At 43.9% G+C, this 24,024-nt stretch overlaps 1 protein-coding gene across 1 annotated transcript in view; it reads right to left on the reverse strand.

The window, feature by feature from the left end:
• The window catches only part of CHRNA9 (cholinergic receptor nicotinic alpha 9 subunit), an 80,664-nt gene that overhangs the window by 50,939 nt on the left and 5,701 nt on the right, over window positions 1-24,024 (reverse strand). The window contains exons 2-3 of the mRNA XM_069205856.1: window positions 21,757-21,902; window positions 18,103-18,257 (exon numbers count right to left, since the gene is read on the reverse strand). Of these exons, the coding sequence (XP_069061957.1) occupies window positions 18,103-18,257; window positions 21,757-21,902 (301 nt within the window). The remainder of the gene's footprint in view (window positions 1-18,102; window positions 18,258-21,756; window positions 21,903-24,024) is intronic.

Consider the following 24,024-nt stretch of genomic DNA (forward strand, 5'->3'; position numbering starts at 1 on the left):
GGCTAGTGTCAGGGGCCCCTTATGGTGCCACAGTGTCCCTCCTGCTGTTGACCAGGTACTTCAGCACCCCTACAATGGTGACCAGGGTGGTGTAAATGGACTTCAGTTCCTCCCTGATCCCCAGATAGTGTTCCTCCTGCAGCCGCTGCGTCTCCTGAAAGTTGGCCAGTACCGTTGCCATCGTCTCCTGGGAATGATGGTACGCTCCCATGATGTTGGAGAGGGCCTCGTGGAGAGTGGGTTCCCTGGGCCTGTCCTCCCCCTGTCACACAGCTGTCCTCCCAGTTCCCCTGTTTTCCTGTTCCTCTGTCCCCTGAACCGTGTGCCCACTGCCACTGCCCCCAGGTCCCTGATTTTCTTGGGGTGGTGGGTTTGCCTGGGTTCCCTGTAGTGGTGGACACACTGCTGCTTAACGTGTCCTGGGGACAGAGGGATGGGCCCGCTGGGTGGGTGCTGTGCTGGTGTTTCCTGAGGGGGGAAGCTCTGTGGTGGCTTGTGCCAGTGTCAGGGGAACCAACTGTCCCGAGGTCCCAGATGGGCCGGGCTGGTCATCTTGATCCAGTTGTGCAGAGATGCTGTCATCACTGTGGGCCTCTTCTGTGGGGGGACTGGATATGTCTGGAACCTCCTGTCCGGTGACGTTGGGTAGGGGTCCTGAAGGGGTGTAAAGGCATGATAATTGCATCTGTGTGTGCCATTGTGTGCAATGGGTGAGTGACCCTGTACTCCAGTGCTTGCATTCTTGTCTAGGTCCTTGTGTGATATTTGGTTTTGGGTCTGTGTGGGTATCTGTAGTGGACATGCTTTGGTGATGGGTGTCCCTGCTTTGGTGTTGCATGCAGGGCTTGGTGTTGGGATGGGTGGGTTGTGATAGTGGGACATATGTGAGGTGTTGGAGTGATGGGGGTGAGGGTGAGGGTATGTGATGGCATGCAGGTAGGGTGGGAGATATAATAGTTAAGAGTTGACTTACCAGAGTCCATTCCTCCTGCTACTCCTGCGAGGTCCTCAGGATGCAGTATAGCCAAGACTTGCTCCTCCCATGTTGTTAGTTGTGGGGGAGGAGGTGGGGGTCCACCGCCAGTCCTCTGTACTGCAATCTGGTGTCTTGAGACCACGGAACGCACCTTCCCCCGTAGGTCGTTCCACCTCTTCCTGATGTCATCCTGTGTTCTTGGATGCTGTCCCACTGCGTTGACCCTGTCGACGATTCTGCGCCATAGCTCCATCTTCCTAGCAATGGAGGTGTGCTGCACCTGTGATCCGAATAGCTGTGGCTCTACCCGGACGATTTCCTCCACCATGACCCTGAGCTCCTCCTCAGAGAACCTGGGGTGTTGTTGTGGCGCCATGATGTGGTGTGGGTTATGTGTGAGGTAGTGTGTGTTGTGATGTGTGAGGGGATGTGTTGTTGTGTGTTGTTTGAGGTTCGTGGGTGTTGTGTGAGTGATGATGTTGTGTGTCTGTGGATGCTAGTGTTGTTTCTGGTGGTGTCTCTCTCTGGCCTTCTTTTGGAATTTTTGGTAGTAAGGGTTTGTGGGTGATGTGTGTGTGTGTTTTATATTGGATTGGGTGTGTGGGAGTGGTGTGTGTATGTGTATCAGGTGTGTGTATTTCAATTTGTCCAATGTGGTTGCGTTTTGTAAATGTGTGTGTATTTTGAGCGCAGCGGTGTGTACCGCCAATGGAATACCGCGGTTGAAAGATCGCCACGTGGATTCGTGGGTCGTGATAGTGTGGGCGTATTCCTGTTGGCGTGACGATGGAGGTTTTGTTTTCGCCAGTTTATCACTGACCTTTGGTGTGGCGGACCTGTATGGGTCTCTGTATCATGGCGGATTCCGAGATGTGGATCGTGATAGCCGTAGCGAATTCCGCTGCCGCAGCGGTGTGTTGACGGTCTTCTGCGCGGTGGTAAGTGGCATTTACCGCCAATGTTGTAATGAGGGCCAATATTTTGTAAAATACCCAACAGTTGTAAGAACTTCAAAACAGAGAGGAAAGAGTGTGTGTGTGTGTGTTTTTGTCTCTGTGGGCATATGAAATTCCTAGGTGGATTCAGACAGTTACTTTATCGTACCCGACTGAAAGCACCTCCACCCAACTATGTACTAGAGGATCTATTTATTATGGGGGTGTAACACCCCAAACAACCTCCATGAAGCTATGCTCTTGACTAAACATTCAACCGTTTGTAATCACAAAGTGCAGATATACCATATAAACGATCTACAGATTCTATGTATCCAGAAAATGTTATTGAAAACAAAGTAGTTTCTTGCAGTTCATTATCTGACAATAGAGTCCTGTGGGTTTATTTGTTTTCCTTCACGTTTTAACTAAGATGTTTATATGTGGCACCATAAACTGATGAATAAATTACATCTGCTACATTTTTTGTTGAAAAAAAGTCTTTGATTTAGAGTTTGGCAGAAGTGTTACTCTGTCACAATGTGACCACTATCCTGTCCGTCTTATTACAAGTGGCAGAGGATATAATGCACTTGTAGTAAAGCAAAGGGGCTATCTGTCACATTTGTGACGAAATTAACTCATCCATCAAACTCTGAACCAGGTCCAAAATAAAATGTAGCCTTGGCTGTATACATGTTGGGATTATCCAGTTTATTACAAAATAGAAATTAATTGTGCCTACGAACTCAGATTTCAATTTTGCTTTGAAAAGAGAGATATTCTAATTATCTGGAAAAGTCCAATTTTCTAGGCTTCTGAGGAACGTTGTATGTTATCTCTAAAAGAACATATGAAGCCTATTTGGAAAATTCTTAGATCATCTGAAGTATTTCTATCATCAATGAGGCACTGCTTCCATCATGGAATGTGGCCTCTTTTAGATACTTCTGCTTACGGATAACATGACGTATTGTGTTCACAGATGCCATATTTAAAGGAGCCATCCAATGAGTAATGTCAATAAATATCAAAACCTCAGCAGAAATCTGTTAAAAAATACAGGACTGAGAACGTAGTATTCAATCAAATCATCGTGCTCACAGTAGTGCATTCTCCCAAAAAAGCACTATTTGGGAAGAAGTAATTTTATGGGAAACATGATGAAGCTGTTCATTTGAACTGAGTCATCTAGGTAAGAGGAATCCAGCTTCCCAACAGTAAAGTCTTCACTAAAGAAGGAAGCTTTGGTAATGCCAATAGATCTGGCATTGGCTGACAACATGTTGGCATTCTCGCTGCTTGTTTTGTTGTGCCCTAGTTTCTGCAAAGCTTTAAGTGTAACCGAAGCTGCAGGACACTTGTCAATCTAAAAAACTGATTAAAAGCTAACATAGTTTTTGGTCTTAAAAGAGGCACATTGCCATAGCACATGGCACTGAACGCAACTACTTTGTATGTGAATACGATCCTTGTGTAAGGACAGAATGTCATCACTTACAGTGGAGTTAATCAATGGCTGAAGTGAGGTGACCATTGCCCATGCTGTATGCTATAATGGGCAGAATATAAATGGGAGTGATACAATAACAGACCATTGAATGAAGAGGATTGGCTGAAAGCCCTGATAAGTAAATACATTTTACATTGTATTTTTTGTAAAATCAAAAGGTATTGGTTAATACCAGACCAAAAGAACACATTTCAAGTACATAACATTGAACAGGTAAAGATCTCAGGTAGCAGAGCTAGACTTGGACTACACAATCTACTGATAAGCAATGACCTTTATGAAAGATTTACAGGTGGTAAGGACATGGATAATGAAGCATTAGGCTGAAAGGTGATACCCAGCCTTCTCAAGGCAGCTGCAGGGTGAAACCTTTCTGGGTTTCATCTTTCTTGTCCAAGCTTTTTTTGTTCCAACTGCTGTGTATAACAGTAGCATGCACATAAACGTCTTCCTTCCATCTAATTTTATGCTTTATAGAGTCAATGGAAACATTAATCTGTGAGCAGTAATTATTTACCAAATGATGTGGGCAAAATAATAACCAGTTTTGAGGCAAACTGTAAAATATCAATGAATAGAATGAATTCGACACTGCCAATTTTACTGAGAAATTACATATCCAAAGAACTATTGTATAATCTCCAAATTAGCTATGAAATCCATTTAAAATTATGTTTTAATATACGAAAATATAATTGTAATGCTAAAGGGGGTTTAAAATCAGTTGACTGATTTTCTTTATACATCCCAAAAGGTATATAAAAATATACATATGACTAACCATACCTTTATTGATGATTGAAATAGCTTAATTGGGCATTAAAGTGGATTTGCTAATTTGCAATATTGCTAGGGTGTTTTCATGTCTGGTACTGAATACACATTTAAGTTAACATCAAAGGAGTCTTTGGGTGGATGTCACTTACAGAGAAGATACTGACAACCTGAATTGGTTGAGGGACCACCAAAATATGTTATACCTCCAAACTGGAATTTGGTGAATAGTTTAAAACTCACAGAAGTATTTATTATGACTCCTTGTTTAACCGATTTACAGTGTTGCGAAAATGGCTCTTGTAGAAACACAGTAATCAAAATGAATTGCTGTATGATGCACTCACTAGCACAGAGAATCTTCAAAAGTTGGTGTGACTATTGCTTACCTTAATGGGGGTCACCTTATCCACAACAGAAAAACCCAATTGGCCTTAGCACGATATATACCAGTGATGTGCAGGTCACTGACATGCACCGCTAAACTAACTTAACAAATCTTACTGGCTTGTACTATAAAGAAGTGTGTGGGCAATATTGTCATAGATCTAGAGGCTAGAAAAAAAAAAGTGCTTTAAAGGGCCAATGGAGAGAGCAAGAGTGTGGTTCCTAATCCAAGTGAACAGCCATAATTCTAGACACAAGTTCTACAGGGTTCCACCGGAGGAATAATCAAGTGATGAACCGCCCAAATAATGAAAATCATGAATTCTAACTTCTAACATTGTGCTGTTGTTTGGAATATTGAGCTAGATGTACCACTTCAAAATGGAAACCATTCAGGTAATTGCAAGAGATTACTAGTTATAGATGCTTCGTTAGTCTTTCTTTGAAACCCTTGCATTACTAGGGCAAGTTACTATAGTGATTACTCTTCTGATCAGAAGGTCAGCTGACCCTTAAGTTATATACATTTATGGTTAACCCATTGGTTGGTCATAGAAACACATTTATCTTGCTTCTAGTGTATTTTATTTAATGAATGTGTGAGTGCCAGGGAGCACCTTATGTGATTAGTACAAACTATGTGGAAATAAAATAAAAATGTCAGAACAAGTGTGACGTCAGTGTAAATCTGTGGATGGATGTAGTTGGTGTTATATTACGGTGTAGGGATACAATAGTTTCATGGTACTGAGTTCATCGTTTTAGTCTTTCATCCCTTTGATTCACCGGCGCGCACACTGACTATGCATACTTGATATTATTCCTCGGCTACCACGCCCCCTCCCCTTCTTCCCATCCCTATTTCCCTCCATAGCAGTTGCGGCCCGTCCTTTCGGGTGGAGGGGCCATGCCCCCTCACCTTTTGCCCCACATGAAGAGTGTCTGTCAGGCTGAACAACGGTCAGCCTGACAGACACTCTTCATTTTCAGACAGCCAGGAGTGAGACATGCGTGATTTGCGCAGACTCCTGGCTGCCTGAGCTGAACTTTGCTGGGCTGAGGAGGTCACAGAGTGGGGTGGGGTCAGCAGTCTCACTGACCCCATCCCACTCTGTGACGAGCCTGGGACTGCTGCCTTCCCTCATTGGCTAACCTAAGGTCCTAAGGTCAGCCAATGAGGGAAGGCAGCAGTCCCAACCCTCCTGGGACCTCCGAGGCTGAAGGTAAGTGTGTGTGTGTGTGATGTTTTCAAATGAATGTTTGGTGCGTACGTGCATGTTTGAATGTTATGAGTGTTGTTAATGGATGTGCGTGCATGCGTGCATGTGTATGTGAAAGAATGAGTGTGTGTGATCTTTTAAAATGAATGTTTGGTGCGTGCGTGCATGTTTGAATGTTATGAGTGTTAATGGATGTGCGTGCGTGTGTGAAAGAATGAGTGTGTGTGTGATGTTTTCAAATGAATGTTTGGTGCGTGCGTGCATGTTTGAATGTTATGAGTGTTGTTAATGGATGTGCGTGCGTGCGTGCGTGTGTGTGTGTGAAAGAATGAGTGTGTATGAACTTTTAAAATGAATGTTTGGTGCGTGCGTGCATGTTTGAATGTTATGAGTGTTGTTAATGGATGTGCCTGCGTGTCTGTGTGTGAAAGAATGAGTGTGTGTGTGTGTGTTTGTGTGTGTGTGTGTGTGTGCTTCCCGCCCACCCCCCTCCCTCCTAAAGCTGCCGGCTGCCACTGCTCCATAGACACCTAATCATGACGAATAAAGACAGGAAAATGAAATCTCTGTCACTGATAGAATCTAGCATGTAACTCTTGACCAACATGCTATTATTTCCGTAAAGCTAGTATATTATCAGATACAAAAATGTGTGCTCTTAGGGCCACATGTATAACGGTTTTTAGTGGTTGCAAAGAGTGAAACACTTTTAATTTATTATTTTGAAAAGCATCTCGGGCTGCATTTAAAAACATTGCTTTATTTAAAAATCAATCACACACATGGTGATCTGCTGACTTCAGCAGGCCACCATCCCTGTGAGTGCAGGCCATTACCAATGGGTCGAAAATTGTGACCTGCCCCATGAATATTGATGAGGCAGGTACATTGCGACCCATTTGGGAATCACAAACAGTGTCTGAGACACTGCTGTACCCTGCATTTTGTGAGTTCCTAACTGTGAGTCTCAAAAAAGTCACAACTAGGAACTCACAAAATGTAGCGATAGCACATGTGGTCCTTAGTCCTCTAATAAAATCAGTTAATATCCCAACTGCCAACACTGACCTATCCATATATGGTTTTGCAAAATCTGGTTTAACATTTATATTCTAATCCTTTCAATTTGCAAGTATGTCATATCTACACACATTGTGAGAAACTAGGGCTGATTGCAGAGGCCCCATAACTTTTTGCCCCCATTTTCCACTTTATGCTGGTGTTTTTCTGACTCTGATGGTGCCCTGGGTACTGCTAACCAGTCCCAGGGCCTGTGCTCTGTGTAAAATGGATATGCAAATTAGGCTAATTATAATTGGCTAAGTTAACCTACCTATAAGTCCCTAGTATATGGTAGGGCATGTAGGTTTAGGGACCACAGCATAGGTGGTGCACACCTAGGTGCATTGCTGAGGTGCCCAGTGTCATTTTAAAAGCAAGCCTGCCTTGCTGGCTGCTTTTAAATTAAAGTTATATGCAAATTCGACTTTGGAATTAAAGGTACTTCCAAAGTCTTAAACTACCTTATTTGTACATATAAGTCACCCCTAAGTTGTGCCCTATGTGCCCCTAGGGCTGGGTGCCATGTAACTATAAGCAGGGACTTTATAAAAATAGATTTATAAGCCCTGGTGATGTAAAAACAGCCAAATTCGTTTTTCCCTCATTGAAGTAAATGGCCTTCATAGGCTAGAATGGGCAGACTTTATTTTAAATTTTAAAGTCTCCTTAAATGTTACATACCAAGAATTTGGTATCAAATTGATTGTTGTAATAAATCCCACAACTTCCAGTTGTTGGATTTAATATAACTTGTCCAGGTAAAAAGTTTAGACTTTACCTAAAAAGTTGCCAAATTCAGCTCTGCATTGTTTTTGCTGCTGTGCTCTGATTGGCCAGCCTGCAGCAGCTTCTGCCAGGCTGCCTTGATGAGGTGTGAAGTGGCCAGACTTCACACAAAGGAATGTGCTTGGGGGAGAGAATCTCCCCTCAGCAGATGGTGAGGCAGGAAGGGGGAGGGCTGCCAAACTGGTCTTCAAAGGCAGAGAAGGACATTTGCAGCACCCAGCAACACCCCCACATCCTGCAACCCCAGACAATTAGGTGCCCCCTTGATTAGATTAGGAGAGGGCAGGAGAGGGGTGTGTTTATGATTTTTAGCCACACCAGTGGGTGGGCTCAGCCAGATGTAACCTCCAAAAATCAGATTCATCCATGTTGGATTTTTAGAGACTGTTGCCTTCTGGGGTGGATTTTTGCCACACTTCCCAGGAAGTGGTCATCACAGGGGGACGACCCTGTCCCTGATTGGAGAACCAGGGCCCCCCTGCTTTTCACCCAGGAGCAAGGATAAAACTGGCAAACCTGCACCCACGCCTCAGATCCCCTCCAGAATTCAACAAGAAAGGAACTAAAGAAGAAGAAGGACTGCCCTGCTGGACCCCTGGCCTGCACTTGGACCCTGCACTCAGAAGGACTGCACCAGCTGCACACTTGGGCTTCACCACAAGAAGGACTTTGCCTGGCTTCAACTGGTTCAAGGAGGGACTCCCTGTTTGCTACAGGTGAAAAATTGCTAACCAGAGTCCCCTGCACCAACTCCTGAAAGAAGCGACCAGCTGACCACTGCCCAGTGGCCAAAAAGGAGTTTGCGCCAGGTGCATTCTGGGAGTTGAAGTCCGCACCCCCAAGGACCATCACAGAACTTCTGGACCCTTGGGGTGAGCTGTGGAGCCCAAAAGAACCTTGAAAGAACATCTGGGTGAAGCCCCAGAAGTTTGGAAAAGATTGGAGATTTTTTTTTAAAAAGCTCCATAAAGTGACCGACCCGACGCGGAAATTCTAGCCGGCTTGCCTCAACCGCGACCCGGCCTGACTTCGTGGTTCGTCCCGGTAAAGAAAAACACCTAAAAAAGAGACTAAGTCCGAACGTAAAAAGTTGACCGGGACCTCCCAGCCATCGTATCCGAGAAGGGCTCCATGGACGTCGGATCAAGATCCAGGTTTACCCCGGTCGAAGGATTTTCATCTCGAAAAAACGACTAAGTCCGAAGGTAAAAATCACCACCGAGGAAACCGACTTCGCGTATCCGGACAAGGGCTCCAGGAGGTCGGATTCAACTGGCAGGTTCGTCCCGGGGAAGAAAAACATCAAAAAAGAGACTAAGTCAGAAGGTAACTTTTTAACCGAGGCCTCCCGCGACTTGTAGCCGAGCAGGGCTCCATCGCGGTCGGCCTGAAAGTTTGACTTTGCCCCGGTCCTGGTGCAACCAGATGACCCGATTGGCGCTTTTTGTTTCTAAGCGCTAGAAAATAATAATACTTTAAAAATTCATATCTCCGGTTCCACTGAACCGATTTTAATCGTTTTTGTGTCATTTTAAAGATAAAAATATAAGCTATTTTTATAAATTGGTTTTGGATTTTTAAACTGTTTCCTGTGTTTTATTTAATTACTGTTTTGTGATATTTGAATGCTTTACACTTTGTCTCCTAAGTTAAGCCTTGACGCTCGATGCCAAGCTACCAAGGGTAGAGCTGGGATTAATTTACTGAGACCTAACTGTACCTATGTGGAGGTTAGTGGCTTGTTGCTAGGTGTAGGTACCTACCTGCCCTACCAATAACCCATTTTCCAACATAATTGGAAGCAGCGACGGGATCCTGTACTTCTGTTCAATATCACATTACACTTTTAGGTAAAACAAATTAAAAATCCTTTAAATTGTCCTAGTGCAAAAATTGTTTTTAATTTCTAATTTGGATTAATTTCAATTATTGAATTTTTGTAATTTTTCTAAATTCTTGTTTCCAATTTTTGCAAAAAGTTTTTGTTGACACAAAACTAGGGAACCGTGGAGCTTGATCTGGCTAGCCTACCCACACTGACAGTAGTCCAGCTTAGGGGGTTGTGTATCGAAAGAGGGTTGCCTGCAACCACTGATCTCAGGAAGCAAATCCTGATCACATCCCTGACAGCATGGGCTGAGGCCCAAGAGGTAGAGTCAGAAGAAGCTCCAGAGGAGGGAGAAAGAAGGGAGGATGCAAGCTCTAACCACTCAGGGGAGGGAAGGCATCTGAGCCTAAGTGAGGATGAGGAAGAACGGTCCTCAGTAAACACAGTCACTAGGGGCAGATCCAAAGCTAGTGGTGGGAAGGGGGTCCTTTCAGGAGGAGAGAACCCATCCATCAGAGAAAGAGAGCTGGAGGCCCAGCTAGCATACATAGCTTTGGAAGCAGAGAAGCTGGCCCTAGAAAAGAAAAAGTGGGCATACAAAGAGAAAAGAGATGGAAGCAGCGATAAAGAAGCTGAGGTGTCCATGGGTGGGGGAGTTTGCCCCAGATTACCCAAGGGGGTAGTTCCTGCTTATGTAGAGGGGGATGACATAGATAAGTGGCTGGGGGCCTTTGAGAGGGCACTCCAAATGAGAAGGGTTAGGCCTCAATACTGGGGTTCCCTTTTGTGGGAGTTGGTCCCCAACTCAGGGAGGGATAGGCTTCTGACCTTAAGGGGGGAGGAGGCAGATTCATACCCTAGTATGAAGAGGTGCTTAGCCAAGAAGTTTGGTCTGACCCCAGAGCAATATAGAATGAAGTTCAGGGACACCCAGAAGGTCAGTACCCAGTCTTGGGTTGACTTTGTGGACATTTCACTAAAGGCACTAGAGGGCTGGATTATTGGTAACAAAGTAGATACTTATGAGGGGTTATACAATCTGATCATGAGAGAGCACATCTTGACCAATTGTATCCAAGAAAGGTTACGCCAGCATCTAGTGGACTCTAAGCAGACCAACCCTAGAGAGCTAGGGGAGGCAGCTGATGAGTGGTTGAGAACCAGGGTGGTTGTCAAGTCCCAGGGGGGAGACTCCAAGAAGGGGGGGACAGGTCCCCAAAAACCTAAGGAGGGAGGTGGTAAGCCCACCACAGAGACTCCCTCTGTACCCCAGAACCCTAAGAAGGAGGAGAGTAAATCCCACTCCCACTCTGACAAGCAGAGACAGGGAGACCCAGGGTTAAAAAAGCTCTTGGACAGTAGGGCTTGCTTTGACTGTCAGCAGACAGGTCACTTCAGAGGAGATGCAGCCTGTCCAAAGAAGGTGGTTAGCACTGGGCTGTCCAGTGTAGCCATAGAGGAGGATTCCTCAGATGATGAAGTCCTCCTAGCATTGTGCTGGGAGACAGGACCAGATGGTAAGCTGGTGATCCCTGAGGGTGGGAGTAGGCACTTCCACCACATTCAAGTGAATGGGATCCCTACCACTGGCCTGAGAGACACCGGTGCCAGTCACACTATAGTGAGTGACCGGTTAGTGACCCCAGACATGTATGTCCCAGGAAAGACAAAGAAAGTCAGGATAGCCACAGGGGAGGTCACCTCCAAACCTGTAGCCATAGTGCCCCTAGAGAGGGAGGGTATCCTTGACTGGATTAGGGTGGTAGTCAGTGCTGACCTTCCCCTAGATTGTATCCTGGGCAATGACCTCCCAGAGGTGAGTCTGGTCACAGATGGGGTGGTCGCCCAGGGCGCCCCCCCAACCCAAAGTCCTGGGGAGTCAGTCCCTACAGTTAGGAGACAGGGGTCCCCAAGAAAAGGAAAGAAGAAAAGAAAGGGTAGGCCACTCTTAAAGAGAGTTCCAGGGAGCCAAGGGCCTTCTGCCCCAGTAAGGGGGGAGCCCAGAGTTGGCACTGGTGAGGCCTCACCTGACCCCAAGGAAATCCTGAGTAGTCAAGCAGCTGTCCAGATGCAAGGTGTTGCCCCTGCACTGACAGAAGGGAGAGTGGAAGGAGGGTGTCTGCCACAGGAGGTGGTAGCCCCCCACTCTAGACAGCAAGAGGGGTGCCAGGACCCCAAAGAAGCCCCTAAAGCAGCTCAGCCACCTGTCAGTGGAGAGCTTAGGGTGTGGTTCTGGGTACTGACAGCTGTCAGTAGCCTCTGCTGGGTGCTAGCCTTCCTGGCAGCACTGTACTTGGCCTGGGAGGCAGACCCCAAGGCCAATAGCAAAGTAGGCCCCCTGACCCTGTTGGTCATGGTGGGGTTGCTCAAGTGTTGGGTGACCTCTTTGGGTAAGCTAGGTGTTGCCCTAGCAAAGTTAGGAGTAGGGGAGGTGGGCACCTCACTACCCAAGTTGGCAGAGAGAGAGGAGGAAGACCCCCCTAGAGGGAAGTTTCAGTTTGAGTTGGGTCCTTTTACTGTTGGGATGGCTTCACTACCCAGAGGGAGTGACCCTGACAGGAGGATATAAGGCAGAGTAGGCCCTGCAAAGGGACAGCCAGTTTTCTTCACTGTCTTCCTCGCCTAACAAGCCAGGAAGACTCTCCCAGGGTTGGGCTGAGTCTCCTGGGCGTGTGGGCTGGGGGGGGGTTGTGTGAGAAACTAGGGCTGATTGCAGAGGCCCCATAACTTTTTGCCCCCATTTTCCACTTTATGCTGGTGTTTTCCTGACTCTGATGGTGCCCTGGGTACTGCTAACCAGTCCCAGGGCCTGTGCTCTGTGTAAAATGGATATGCAAATTAGGCTAATTATAATTGGCTAAGTTAACCTACCTATAAGTCCCTAGTATATGGTAGGGCATGTAGGTTTAGGGACCACAGCATAGGTGGTGCACACCTAGGTGCATTGCTGAGGTGCCCAGTGTCATTTTAAAAGCAAGCCTGCCTTGCTGGCTGCTTTTAAATTAAAGTTATATGCAAATTCGACTTTGGAATTAAAGGTACTTCCAAAGTCTTAAACTACCTTATTTGTACATATAAGTCACCCCTAAGGTGTGCCCTATGTGCCCCTAGGGCTGGGTGCCATGTAACTATAAGCAGGGACTTTATAAAAATAGATTTATAAGCCCTGGTGAGGTAAAAACAGCCAAATTCGTTTTTCCCTCATTGAAGTAAATGGCCTTCATAGGCTAGAATGGGCAGACTTTATTTTAAATTTTAAAGTCTCCTTAAATGTTACATACCAAGAATTTGGTATCAAATTGATTGTTGTAATAAATCCCACAACTTCCAGTTGTTGGATTTAATATAACTTGTCCAGGTAAAAAGTTTAGACTTTACCTAAAAAGTTGCCAAATTCAGCTCTGCATTGTTTTTGCTGCTGTGCTCTGATTGGCCAGCCTGCAGCAGCTTCTGCCAGGCTGCCTTGATGAGGTGTGAAGTGGCCAGACTTCACACAAAGGAATGTGCTTGGGGGAGAGAATCTCCCCTCAGCAGATGGTGAGGCAGGAAGGGGGAGGGCTGCCAAACTGGTCTTCAAAGGCAGAGAAGGACATTTGCAGCACCCAGCAACACCCCCACATCCTGCAACCCCAGACAATTAGGTGCCCCCTTGATTAGATTAGGAGAGGGCAGGAGAGGGGTGTGTTTATGATTTTTAGCCACACCAGTGGGTGGGCTCATCCAGATGTAACCTCCAAAAATCAGATTCATCCATGTTGGATTTTTAGAGACTGTTGCCTTCTGGGATGGATTTTTGCCACACTTCCCAGGAAGTGGTCATCACAGGGGGACGACCCTGTCCCTGATTGGAGAACCAGGGCCCCCCTGCTTTTCACCCAGGAGCAAGGATAAAACTGGCAAACCTGCACCCACGCCTCAGATCCCCTCCAGAATTCAACAAGAAAGGAACTAAAGAAGAAGAAGGACTGCCCTGCTGGACCCCTGGCCTGCACCTGGACCCTGCACTCAGAAGGACTGCACCAGCTGCACACTTGGGCTTCACCACAAGAAGGACTTTGCCTGGCTTCAACTGGTTCAAGGAAGGACTCCCTGTTTGCTACAGGTGAAAAATTGCTAACCAGAGTCCCCTGCACCAACTCCTGAAAGAAGCGACCAGCTGACCACTGCCCAGTGGCCAAAAAGGAGTTTGCGCCAGGTGCATTCTGGGAGTTGAAGTCCGCACCCCCAAGGACCATCACAGAACTTCTGGACCCTTGGGGTGAGCTGTGGAGCCCAAAAGAACCTTGAAAGAACATCTGGGTGAAGCCCCAGAAGTTTGGAAAAGATTGGAGAATTTTTTTAAAAAAGCTCCATAAAGTGACCGACCCGACGCGGAAATTCTAGCCGGCTTGCCTCAACCGCGACCCGGCCTGACTTCGTGGTTCGTCCCGGTAAAGAAAAACATCCAAAAAAAGAGACTAAGTCCGAACGTAAAAAGTTGACCGGGACCTCCCAGCCATTGTATCCGAGAAGGGCTCCATGGACGTCGGATCAAGATCCAGGTTTACCCCGGTCGAAGGATTTTCATCTCGAAAAAACGACTAAGTCCGAAGGTAAAAATCACCACCGAGGAAACCGACTTCGCGTATCCGGACAAGGGCTCCAGGAGGTCGGATTCAACTGGCAGGTTCGTCCCGGGGAAGAAAAACATCAAAAAAGAGACTAAGTCAGAAGGTAACTTTTTAACCGAGGCCTCCCGCGACTTGTAGCCGAGCAGGGCTCCATCGCGGTCGGCCTGAAAGTTTGACTTTGCCCCGGTCCTGGTGCAACCAGATGACCCGATTGGCGCTTTTTGTTTCTAAGCGCTAGAAAATAATAATACTTTAAAAATTCATATCTCCGGTTCCCCTGAACCGATTTTAATCGTTTTTGTGTCATTTTAAAGATAAAAATATAAGCTATTTTTATAAATTGGTTTTGGATTTCTAAACTGTTTCCTGTGTTTTATTTAATTACTGTTTTGTGATATTTGAATGCTTTACACTTTGTCTCCTAAGTTAAGCCTTGACGCTCGATGCCAAGCTACCAAGGGTAGAGCTGGGATTAATTTACTGAGACCTAACTGTACCTATGTGGAGGTTAGTGGCTTGTTGCTAGGTGTAGGTACCTACCTGCCCTACCAATAACCCATTTTCCAACACACATTTTCCCATGATTCTTGGTGTCTTAAAATTCTACCTTTGCATTTCCTCCACTACTGACACATCCTCTTACTCTGAGATTATCTGCATGAATCCACACACTTTCTCATTCTTCTCTGTTTTACAATTCTACCCTTGTGCTTCCTCCTATACTGACACATTCTGCTACACTGAGATAATCTGCTATGTGATGCTATATTAACCTCGTTATGTAAATGATGTCCCAGCATACATCCAATAGCAGCTTTAGGGAGCCTGGGTCTAATAGCTGGTTGACTTATAGCAGAGGGAATCCACATCCTTACTCCTGTTGGCAAATTCACAATAACACTCCTTAAATGTATGGGTGTCACACACACTTCTGGGGCCTGAGTGTTCCCTAGTTCTTCACAGCTGCTCCAGAGGATTTCCAGAGTCCTGCCCCACGCACACAGAGAACGAAGTTTCCCCCACAAGTACCCTGTCATCTGGGCACCACCATGGTTTGGGTTGCCACCGACCAAATTTCAAAGGAAGGGTTGTGTGGCAAAGTTTCTTCACTAGTGATTTGTAACATTTCTGTGCAGCAGGCTGCTTGTGAGCCAAAGTAAGAGTTTTAAGGTGTTATGTAAACATTGGTGGAAAACTCCTAGGGTGAAAGAGGCTCACCTTTGCGAAATCTGCAGAAGCCGTGCTTCGAGACTTAGAGTTTCCCGCTGCTCTGTTGGGGATTTTTTTGGTCAAATGTGCTCCAACCAACACAGTGAGAGGATTTTCTGCAGCAATGTAATGTCAGCTGCGTCTTGTGTCATGGCAGCCAGGACAGCATTTTCTTATCTTGTTTTTCAGAAACAAACACTCAAATAGGATATTTCTTTATAAAAAACAAATGGCACTGACACACATTAATTTGAATCCATAACCATCAGGTCCTCCAAATAGCTCATGGGCAGGCAAAGTCAGTATTGGAAGGACTGAACCTTAATGCGGGCATCTGCAGATGATCAAAAGCCGGCAGCACTATGGCACCAGTCATTTCCAACAGTAGAACCAGTTGAGGCTCAGACGTAGGAAATAAAGCGGTTCCACCTGCTCTGAATGAGGCATGGCAATCGTGATATGGCGGATGTCCAGTTTCCTTCCACTTCTAAATACCCCCTTAAACTTTAAACTGGCTAAGACCAAAAGGCTGTGAAGACCAATTATCACAGTCGAGACATGATCTCTGCATTTAAATTGGGATCTGCTAGGCAGACAGTAACCCAAAAGGTTATTGTAGTAGACCTTATTTATGACTATAGGCCTGATCAAGGTGCTCTGAGAATGGATATTAAAAAAAAGGTATTATGTTTCTAGGCAGTTGATGATGAAAGTTGCAGGTTTTAACATCTTCCAAAATCTGTTTGAGCAAAAGCTTGGTCTTATGTTTCTAGGAAGTTGATGATGAAAGTTGCAGGTTTTAACATCTTCCAAAATCTTTTTGAGCAAAAGTTTGGTCTTATATTTCTAGGAAGTTGATGATGAAAGTTGCAGGTTTTAACATCTTCCAAAATCTGTTTCAGAAAAGGGTTGTGGTTCAGCGTTATGCCTAGATTTTTAACAAAAGAGAATGGGGTAGGACCTACCTAAAGTGAGTCTGGCTACTAAAACAAAATGTTGGCTGGGGAGCCAATGACAATTAGCACAGCCTCCGTTTGACACCCATTTCAAGCCAACGTACTATCCTGCAATCATCTCAAAGCTAAAACAAGTCTGAAATCTCACTATTTGGCTCTCTCGCCACCTGAACAAATGAGCTAATTGTGCATATGAAGTGGTTGCTTTGGGAAGGTTTGCTCTCAATTTGAACAGTTAACTTTAGATGCAATTTGGCTGCTTACACTGTGCTTTCAATTTAGAAGTATAGGTACTGGAATCAGGAACAGTTCTTGGAAGATAGAGAGAAGCTGAGATTGTGCTTTTTTTTTGGGGGGGGGGGGGTTATCCAGGTTTAGATCGTGTGAATGAGATCAATCACTTTACCTATATCCACCTTTATTTGACTCCCACAGCACTGTGATGTTATTATATCTCATGTGCCTTTCCCAGTATTTACAAGGTCGGCTTTACTTTGGTTTAGTGCTCTTTTCCTTGCACAGACGTTTTTGCCACAATTGTTTGACTAAACCCCGCCCTATGATAACCAAGCATCCTTACGGCGTTTCCATCATTTCATTTCGGATTTGTTCAATTATTAAGATTCAGATTTAATATTCCCCATCCCAAGTGTAGTGCTTAAGGTGTACCGGAGGTTGTTGGTGGTGGGCACAGGCACTTTTTGGGGGGACCAAAACATAGGTTTCATCCTCACACTTTAACCCAGGTGAATGGAGAGAAGGTCGGAAATGGGAGAAAGAAGGAAGAAGAGAAATAGCAAAATAAATAAACAGAAAGTGTAGGGTAGTTGAAGAAAGGATAATCAGATGGAATCAATACTAGGTAGCCTGTGAATTTGGTAAAATAGGCATTTGGTGGTAGCATCAATGGCAGGCTCCTAAGAAAGACTTTGAGTTTCTGCTCTTATCTCCAAATTAAACAGTGCTCAAGGAAAGTATGTTTTTGGCTCCCTGAGGGACACGGGGTAAGGGTTTGGGGGCAGGTTTACTGTATAAGGATTCCCTTCTCACAGTGATGCTGTAGTCTGCTGTGTTAAATGTTTTTGAAGACACCCAAAGGGCACTTCCCATCAACCGCTTTCAAAGTGCATAGCAAGACAGTGCAGTCAGGTGCTAAATCAGTAAAATGTGTGAGTATAGGCAATCGCGCTGCCTTACAAGAACTTTTCTGAGAAAATAAATAATTTGGTGTTTGTAGATGTTTGTGGAATAGTCTATGTCCCCTAATTAAGGTAAATTAGGTGGTAGGTATCCACTAATTTATGTTGGTTGCCAGTAGATAATGGTCGATGTTGATGGTTTACAGTCTTGAAGGATGACACACCAAGTTTTCTTTGAGGGCAGAACATGCCCTTCCTATGAAGGGCCTTAAGTGCAGAAGATCTCAAAGTTAATGTGCCACTTAACCTGCAGCAAATGAAGATGGTGCAAAACTGTAGATATATGTTCCATAGCACTGGTTTTCATCATGGCCTCTGCAGTTTTGTTTTCCACCCTTGGTACCCTACCCAGATCCTTTGCTCTGAGAACTGCGATAGACCAATATTGATAGTAAGAATGCACTGATCTGATAATAGTGATACTGTGACATTATAAACTTTTATTCACAAACTACACACCGTGAGAATGTTTTCATCAAATATTATTCTCAACTTATGCAATAAACATGTAATACTTGAATTATGGTGCCAAAGATAATACTGCATCGAACCAACATGACCTACTAGTACCAATTTATGTTTCTATTTATTCATTTTGGGCTACTAATACAGCAAATTAGAAGAATGTAAATTGAAGTGTTACATACTTGTTATACAGGACAATATCTGGTCGCCACACCATGTTGCCGGGAATTCTAATAGAATCAAGGCCATCGTACTCGTCCTTTTCCCACGTGAGGTATACATCATACCAACTTTGGCGAATCCACAAGTAGGCCGTTAAGACCTGGTTCCTCTCATCCTGTAAGAAGTTTAGAGACAACAATAGCTCTACTCTTTTAACTGAAGAAAATTCTCATGACACAAACTGTTCAACAATTGGAAATTGAGTGATTCATTGAATGCAGTGGGGTGGCTCCGGGCCAATAATGGCTGGCATAGACCTTCTGCTCCAACATTCCAATGTTTATCTTTCTGTTTATCCCTGTTTCATGTAGAACATTCTACCCTCAGTATGTGGCATATTCTCATAGTCTTATTGCTCGTCTGCCTCGGTCTATTTCTGCTGTTAAAAGCCCTGTCTCTCGTTATAACAGTTGTATATTAAATGTCATTTTAGAAACAGTGTTATATTGTATTATGTTTCATCACAACATAAGATATTCAATATTTGACATTCATGTTTGGTGAGTATATTTTATTTGGTTTAGCTATTTTCTTTTAGGGACTTGAATGAAGAATGTTGGTACCTTGCATTAATTTGGTGTTCATATTAGTATCTGTGGTTGGGCATGTTGAAAATAAGAAGCGAGGTATAAATATTACTTGTGTGTATTCTACCAGATTTTCAGATTTTAATAACCTGCCAAAATAGGGCCATAATTTGGACTACTACAATATCATTAATTATAAATACATATGTAAGTATAGATTTAAATCCACATGTATATTAATTAGTTACATGCAGAGATGCACATTACATTTTGGTCCTCATTACAGATTATTCTCATTTGATTTACGAACTGAGATGATTTATGCTAGCTAATCACTGAACTATATTTTGAATATTGCTAATTACATTATGTTATTACTTCTCACAATTTACTTTATTTTCACGCATTATCGATGCTGATTTTAGCCTGAGTAACTAAGTACTTTTTGACTTGTGTATTGATTCCTAATTTGGGATAAACCTTTATGGTTCTGCTTTTGAATAATGTCCTATGAAAGTTTTCTTTTTTATCTTAGGGACCCTGTCCTTTAGGACCCATGTGGCCTGATCCTGTGCATCGGCCCTGTAAATTTATTAGTGCCAAACACCGACATAGTCTTGGAAGCCCCTCAATACATTGTGAAGCACTATGCCACTGTAATGCAGCAGTAATGGGCGACATCTGCTCCATCACTTGAGCCAAGCTGCGGGTGTGCATGCACTTGGCTCCATGTGAGCATTGTGCAGCTGCCGAGCCCATAATAAAAAGTGGAGACGTGGGAGACACACAACCCTGCAGGGGGACTTGGCTCCCCCCTATAAGGCAAAGATCCTTTCAGAAGATAGTGGACCAGCCGGTGCAAACATAATTCACAATTGTGTGCAGTCAGATGGAGAGAGCCAGCATTGGTCTTGATTTCAGTTTCTGAGGGAATCACTTCTGGGGAGTAGGATGATTGCCAGGACTCAGTGGCGTAGCGTGGGTTGTCAGCACCCGGGGCAAGGCAAGTAATTTGCGCCCCCTAACCCGGGATAAGGCAAGTAATTTGCGCCCCCTAACCCGTGGATTTAGTCTCTTCCAGGATGTTGCGCCCGGTGCGGCCGGCCCACCCTGCACCCCTCACGCTACGCCACTGCCAGCACTAATAAGCGTCCCCTACTTATAGCAGGCTTCCTTGTTTAATGAGGCTGCTGGCTATCCGAGATGGAGAGTACTGGATACTGGGGTGCGCTTGACATACAGTGTCAACTGGAGACTGCTTCCCTGTGGCCATAGTTCTACCATGGCGAAGCCTACCGTGGACTTGGCACATTCGCACTCCAGGGATTCAGGTAGGTTACACTGGTGAGTGTCTTGGGTCTGTCCTCCATGAATGCTACCTGGGAATTCTCAAAACAGACTGATGTTATCAAGGTGTGTGGGAAGACCTCCAACTCCTCTTGGCTCTTGTCCATACTGTTGAGTAATAGAGAGCCAGAGAGGGCATGACCCACTGTCAGGACACAGACTTCATGGCAAACGATGCACTGAAAGACCAGTAACATGGCAGACGTGCAGGTGGAGATAGTAGGCAGCGAGGACATGAAAATCTGTGAGCATTTGGTCTGAAATAAAATACTAATAAGCTTCTAAATGTAGTGATTCTAGGCTTTGCAAATGTGTGAGTTCACCAGTTAGACCAAGAAGGCGAAGCCGAACCTTCACTTCAGGTGAATTTTGTCAACTTTAAATAAGCACTGAAACAGAGATGATGTGGTTCCACTACGTAAATATGATGTGGAGGGAAACAGAAACGTGTATGCTCGGCTGCCCGTCAACAGGAGGCCCCGTGGGTATAAATAACGATGACACAGCCTCAGCACCACCAAAGGAAGTGATGGGAGCCTACGTAAAGGCCACAGGAAGCAGAAAATCTCGTGTGAATGGACAGACACCTTCAGCTGTTAATTCACGGTCAATGTGGCACAGAAAGGTGCCTGTTAAGGATCAGTTACGATCAGAGGAAATTAAGATTTGTAATAATGTCCGCGGATAGCTACTATATATTCTGCTCGGAATAATGTATTCATTCAGGCGCCCGCGAGATCAGAAACGCTTTTCTTTCCACTAAAGTAAACTCCATGTAAATTCTTTGCACGGCCTTGTGGTGATTTTTGGAGAAGGCATGCAACTTTTGCATTAGCCATCACTCAGACTTCTTAAAAGCCGAATTATCTGGGCCCTATTAATGTACTGCGTAATATGCATAGGTGGGAAACAGAACAGGAATAGTTTGGTAAATGTGTGTTCTCCTGTTTACAAATACATGTACCTGGGAGAGCACAGTTCATGATGATGCTGCTTCTTGTGAGAAGGATGGGATGGGATTCCTTTTAAAAAATACAGGTGAGCACCATTTTGTTAGCTGTAGGAACGTGGAACTGACGTATTATACAGATGCTGTGCTTGCAGAGAGTTTATGATACACGCTAGACAATTCTTTGCAATGTGCTAGATGTATCAATCCGGCACACCACAATTAATCTGGCCAAAAGATTCATATAAAGCTGCCCTCATCAATATTCATGAGGCAGGATGTTGTTTCTAAATCATTGTGATCAGAAGCAAATGCAACGATAGGAGCCTGCAAAGACCTCAATCTCTGCATTTACAATCACAAAATACTACTGGGCAACCACTGTTTCTTTAAAGCGTATGGGCTGCAATGTCAAAAAGAGGCACTTTGAGAAATTGACATGGGGATCACACACCATCCATAGGACAGCGGTCTACTCCTTGATGCTCATAGCTATAATTCACGCAGTGCAAAAATTAAGCTAGATAGATAGATAGATAGATAGATAGATAGATAGATAGATAGATAGATAGATAGATAGATGATTGACAGAGAGATGACAAGCATAAAGACACGTGGAAAGAGTCAAACAGATTTATAGATATTCAGACAGATAGACAGAAGTTTGACAGGTGACTGATAAGCAGACTGACAGTCTCTAAAGTGCATTTTCACTCATATTCCACCACTCGGGCTTTAAGCTTAGAACTGGACTAATGTTTGCAGTAATCGTGGTGTTTCTTGATACTTACCATGTCTTTAATCTGAGAAAGGGTTATCTGCAACGTGACGTTCAGTGCTTTATCTGTGTCCTCCACTGGTCTCAACGCGTTAGAATAAGTTTCAAATAAATCTTTAAACAACATCTGAGCATATTTTCCATGTGCGGCCTCCACGCCTTTACAAAGAAGAGACCACCAATGAGTTTCAATTGTAAATGTACATGAACACATATAGACACACATCTTTCAATCTTTCTCTTTAGATTACATCAAATAATATTAATCACGTGATAGTCTGTTCATTTCTTCAATTTACTACCCAAACAACAACTTTGTCCAACTCTGGCTGGTTTAAAATGTTTTTCAGATGGCTGATGGCTTATAATTCCAGGTTTAAAAAGGAATGCTTTCACGTTTATCAATAAAAGTACTCCGTATTACAGCAGCGAGCTGGGTCGTTAATTGGTTTACAGGTATAGCAACATATAAGATGCAATAGTCACCATAAGAAAATACCTTGATTTAGTTATAATAAAGGGCCAGAATTAAAACCCTGATAATCCCAGGACATTTAAAGAAACAATACAAATGCCTGTGTTCAAGGCTGAGATTCACTGGACAGTTTAAAAGCCATATATTTCGAAAATGAGTAAAAGGTTTTCCAGGCCGGGTTTCAAACTGCTCACTGATTTCTACTTCCAACCCAATAATATTAAAGTTACAAACAGTTGAAAGCCAGTATAGAACAATCTTCTTGCCTGGTCAGACAGGACACCATGTTATTTTTTGATCAGGAAGTCAATTTTCTATTGAAAAAGCAGCTTGAAATTAGAAATTGAGTGATTAACTAAGGAAGGGAGAGGCAGAACTCACCTTTTCCCATTAACTGGGAAAAAACTACAGTGTAGAGATGCTTTTTAGAAATCTTCGTTTCTTCCACAGTAAGGGACAAATATACTTAAAGCCATGTTACAGTAAATAGTCTAAAGTCAGGAATTTTATAAAGCATTGCTATCCAGTACGTACACATATAATGTATCATGATATGTGCATTGTTTTGCTGAGCATAGCACGTTTTATGCCTGGTGCACAGGACCTAAAACGTCTAATTCTGTTTTACTGCAAGCAAGTAAAGGGCCTTCAGGGTGGTTCACATGAAGTCTGATTATTCTGGGTTCAGACACAGCTGCTTGGTTTTGGACTCATCATATCTCTTTAAGGGACACCAGTGAGACAATGAACCAGCAGACTAAATGAAACAATAGAATGCTAGTTAGGGATGTTTCCTGAGCATCACAAGTTAGAAAGTTAGGTTGTCGAGGACAACATTTACATGGAAGTTAAAAGAAATATGTGAGTTTGCAAGAATCTTCAGTTTTTGGTTTTATCTACCAGGAGATGGTCAGATCTCGGAAAGGAAAGTAAGTTCAGAGGTATGTATTCCTGATTGTGCCCCTGCAACCAAGACCCTGGTTTTACACCGGTGCAGGTGCAAATAGCACAGCTTTATCCATAAATGTGTTCCAAGCATTCTGTGATTTCTCACAATCCTCTCATTCTTTCTATGCGCGGGTAAATCCATGAATCATCATTGTATAAATGAAATTTGATTTGGAGTTGTGAGATGACGTGGTAGAGGACAGATGATATTGTCAACAACAACATTTGCTGCTAGTTGAATGAAATGGTGTTATAGCATTGATTTTCATCAGCACTGCTCCCTAAAACCCTTTGTCAATTTTCTTTAGTAAGCCCAGGATGATCTTCTGGATAACTGTGTTGAAGGGAGCAGACATGCCAAGAAGGATTAGGAATTCTAGGTGGCTCTCTTTATATAGCAAAACATGAAGGTTGTGCTAAGGTGGTCAAATGTTATTTTTCATTTATGGGGGAAGGATTCGTTTTCCATCATTCTTTGGGGCTTTCCAGAGACCTTACCTTCTACGACTTTGCTAGGGTATGTGGTGTTTGAATTACAGAGCTACTTTGTGTCAACTGTAGATTCCTGTACAAGAGACTAATGATCAATAATGTATCACACTCTTGAAAAGACTTCCCCCTCCACTTTAAAATAAACAAAGTAATCCCACTGCTAAAATCACTATCCTGCAATGCATCAAGCTTTAGCAAATGGTGCTTTATTACAAATATATATTTATTTATGAAGATAATTAATATTATTGAATGCAAATTAGTATAATGAAAATGCAGACAGCAAACTAAAGGTATAACCAATTGGGCTTTTGTCCATGGTGTAGAATGGAAACAGTCTTCTTATCATTGCTGATGATGCACTTT

Source organism: Pleurodeles waltl, chromosome 1_2 (assembly GCF_031143425.1).
Source record: "Pleurodeles waltl isolate 20211129_DDA chromosome 1_2, aPleWal1.hap1.20221129, whole genome shotgun sequence".
In the NCBI taxonomy this organism is placed as follows: Eukaryota; Metazoa; Chordata; class Amphibia; order Caudata; family Salamandridae; genus Pleurodeles; species Pleurodeles waltl.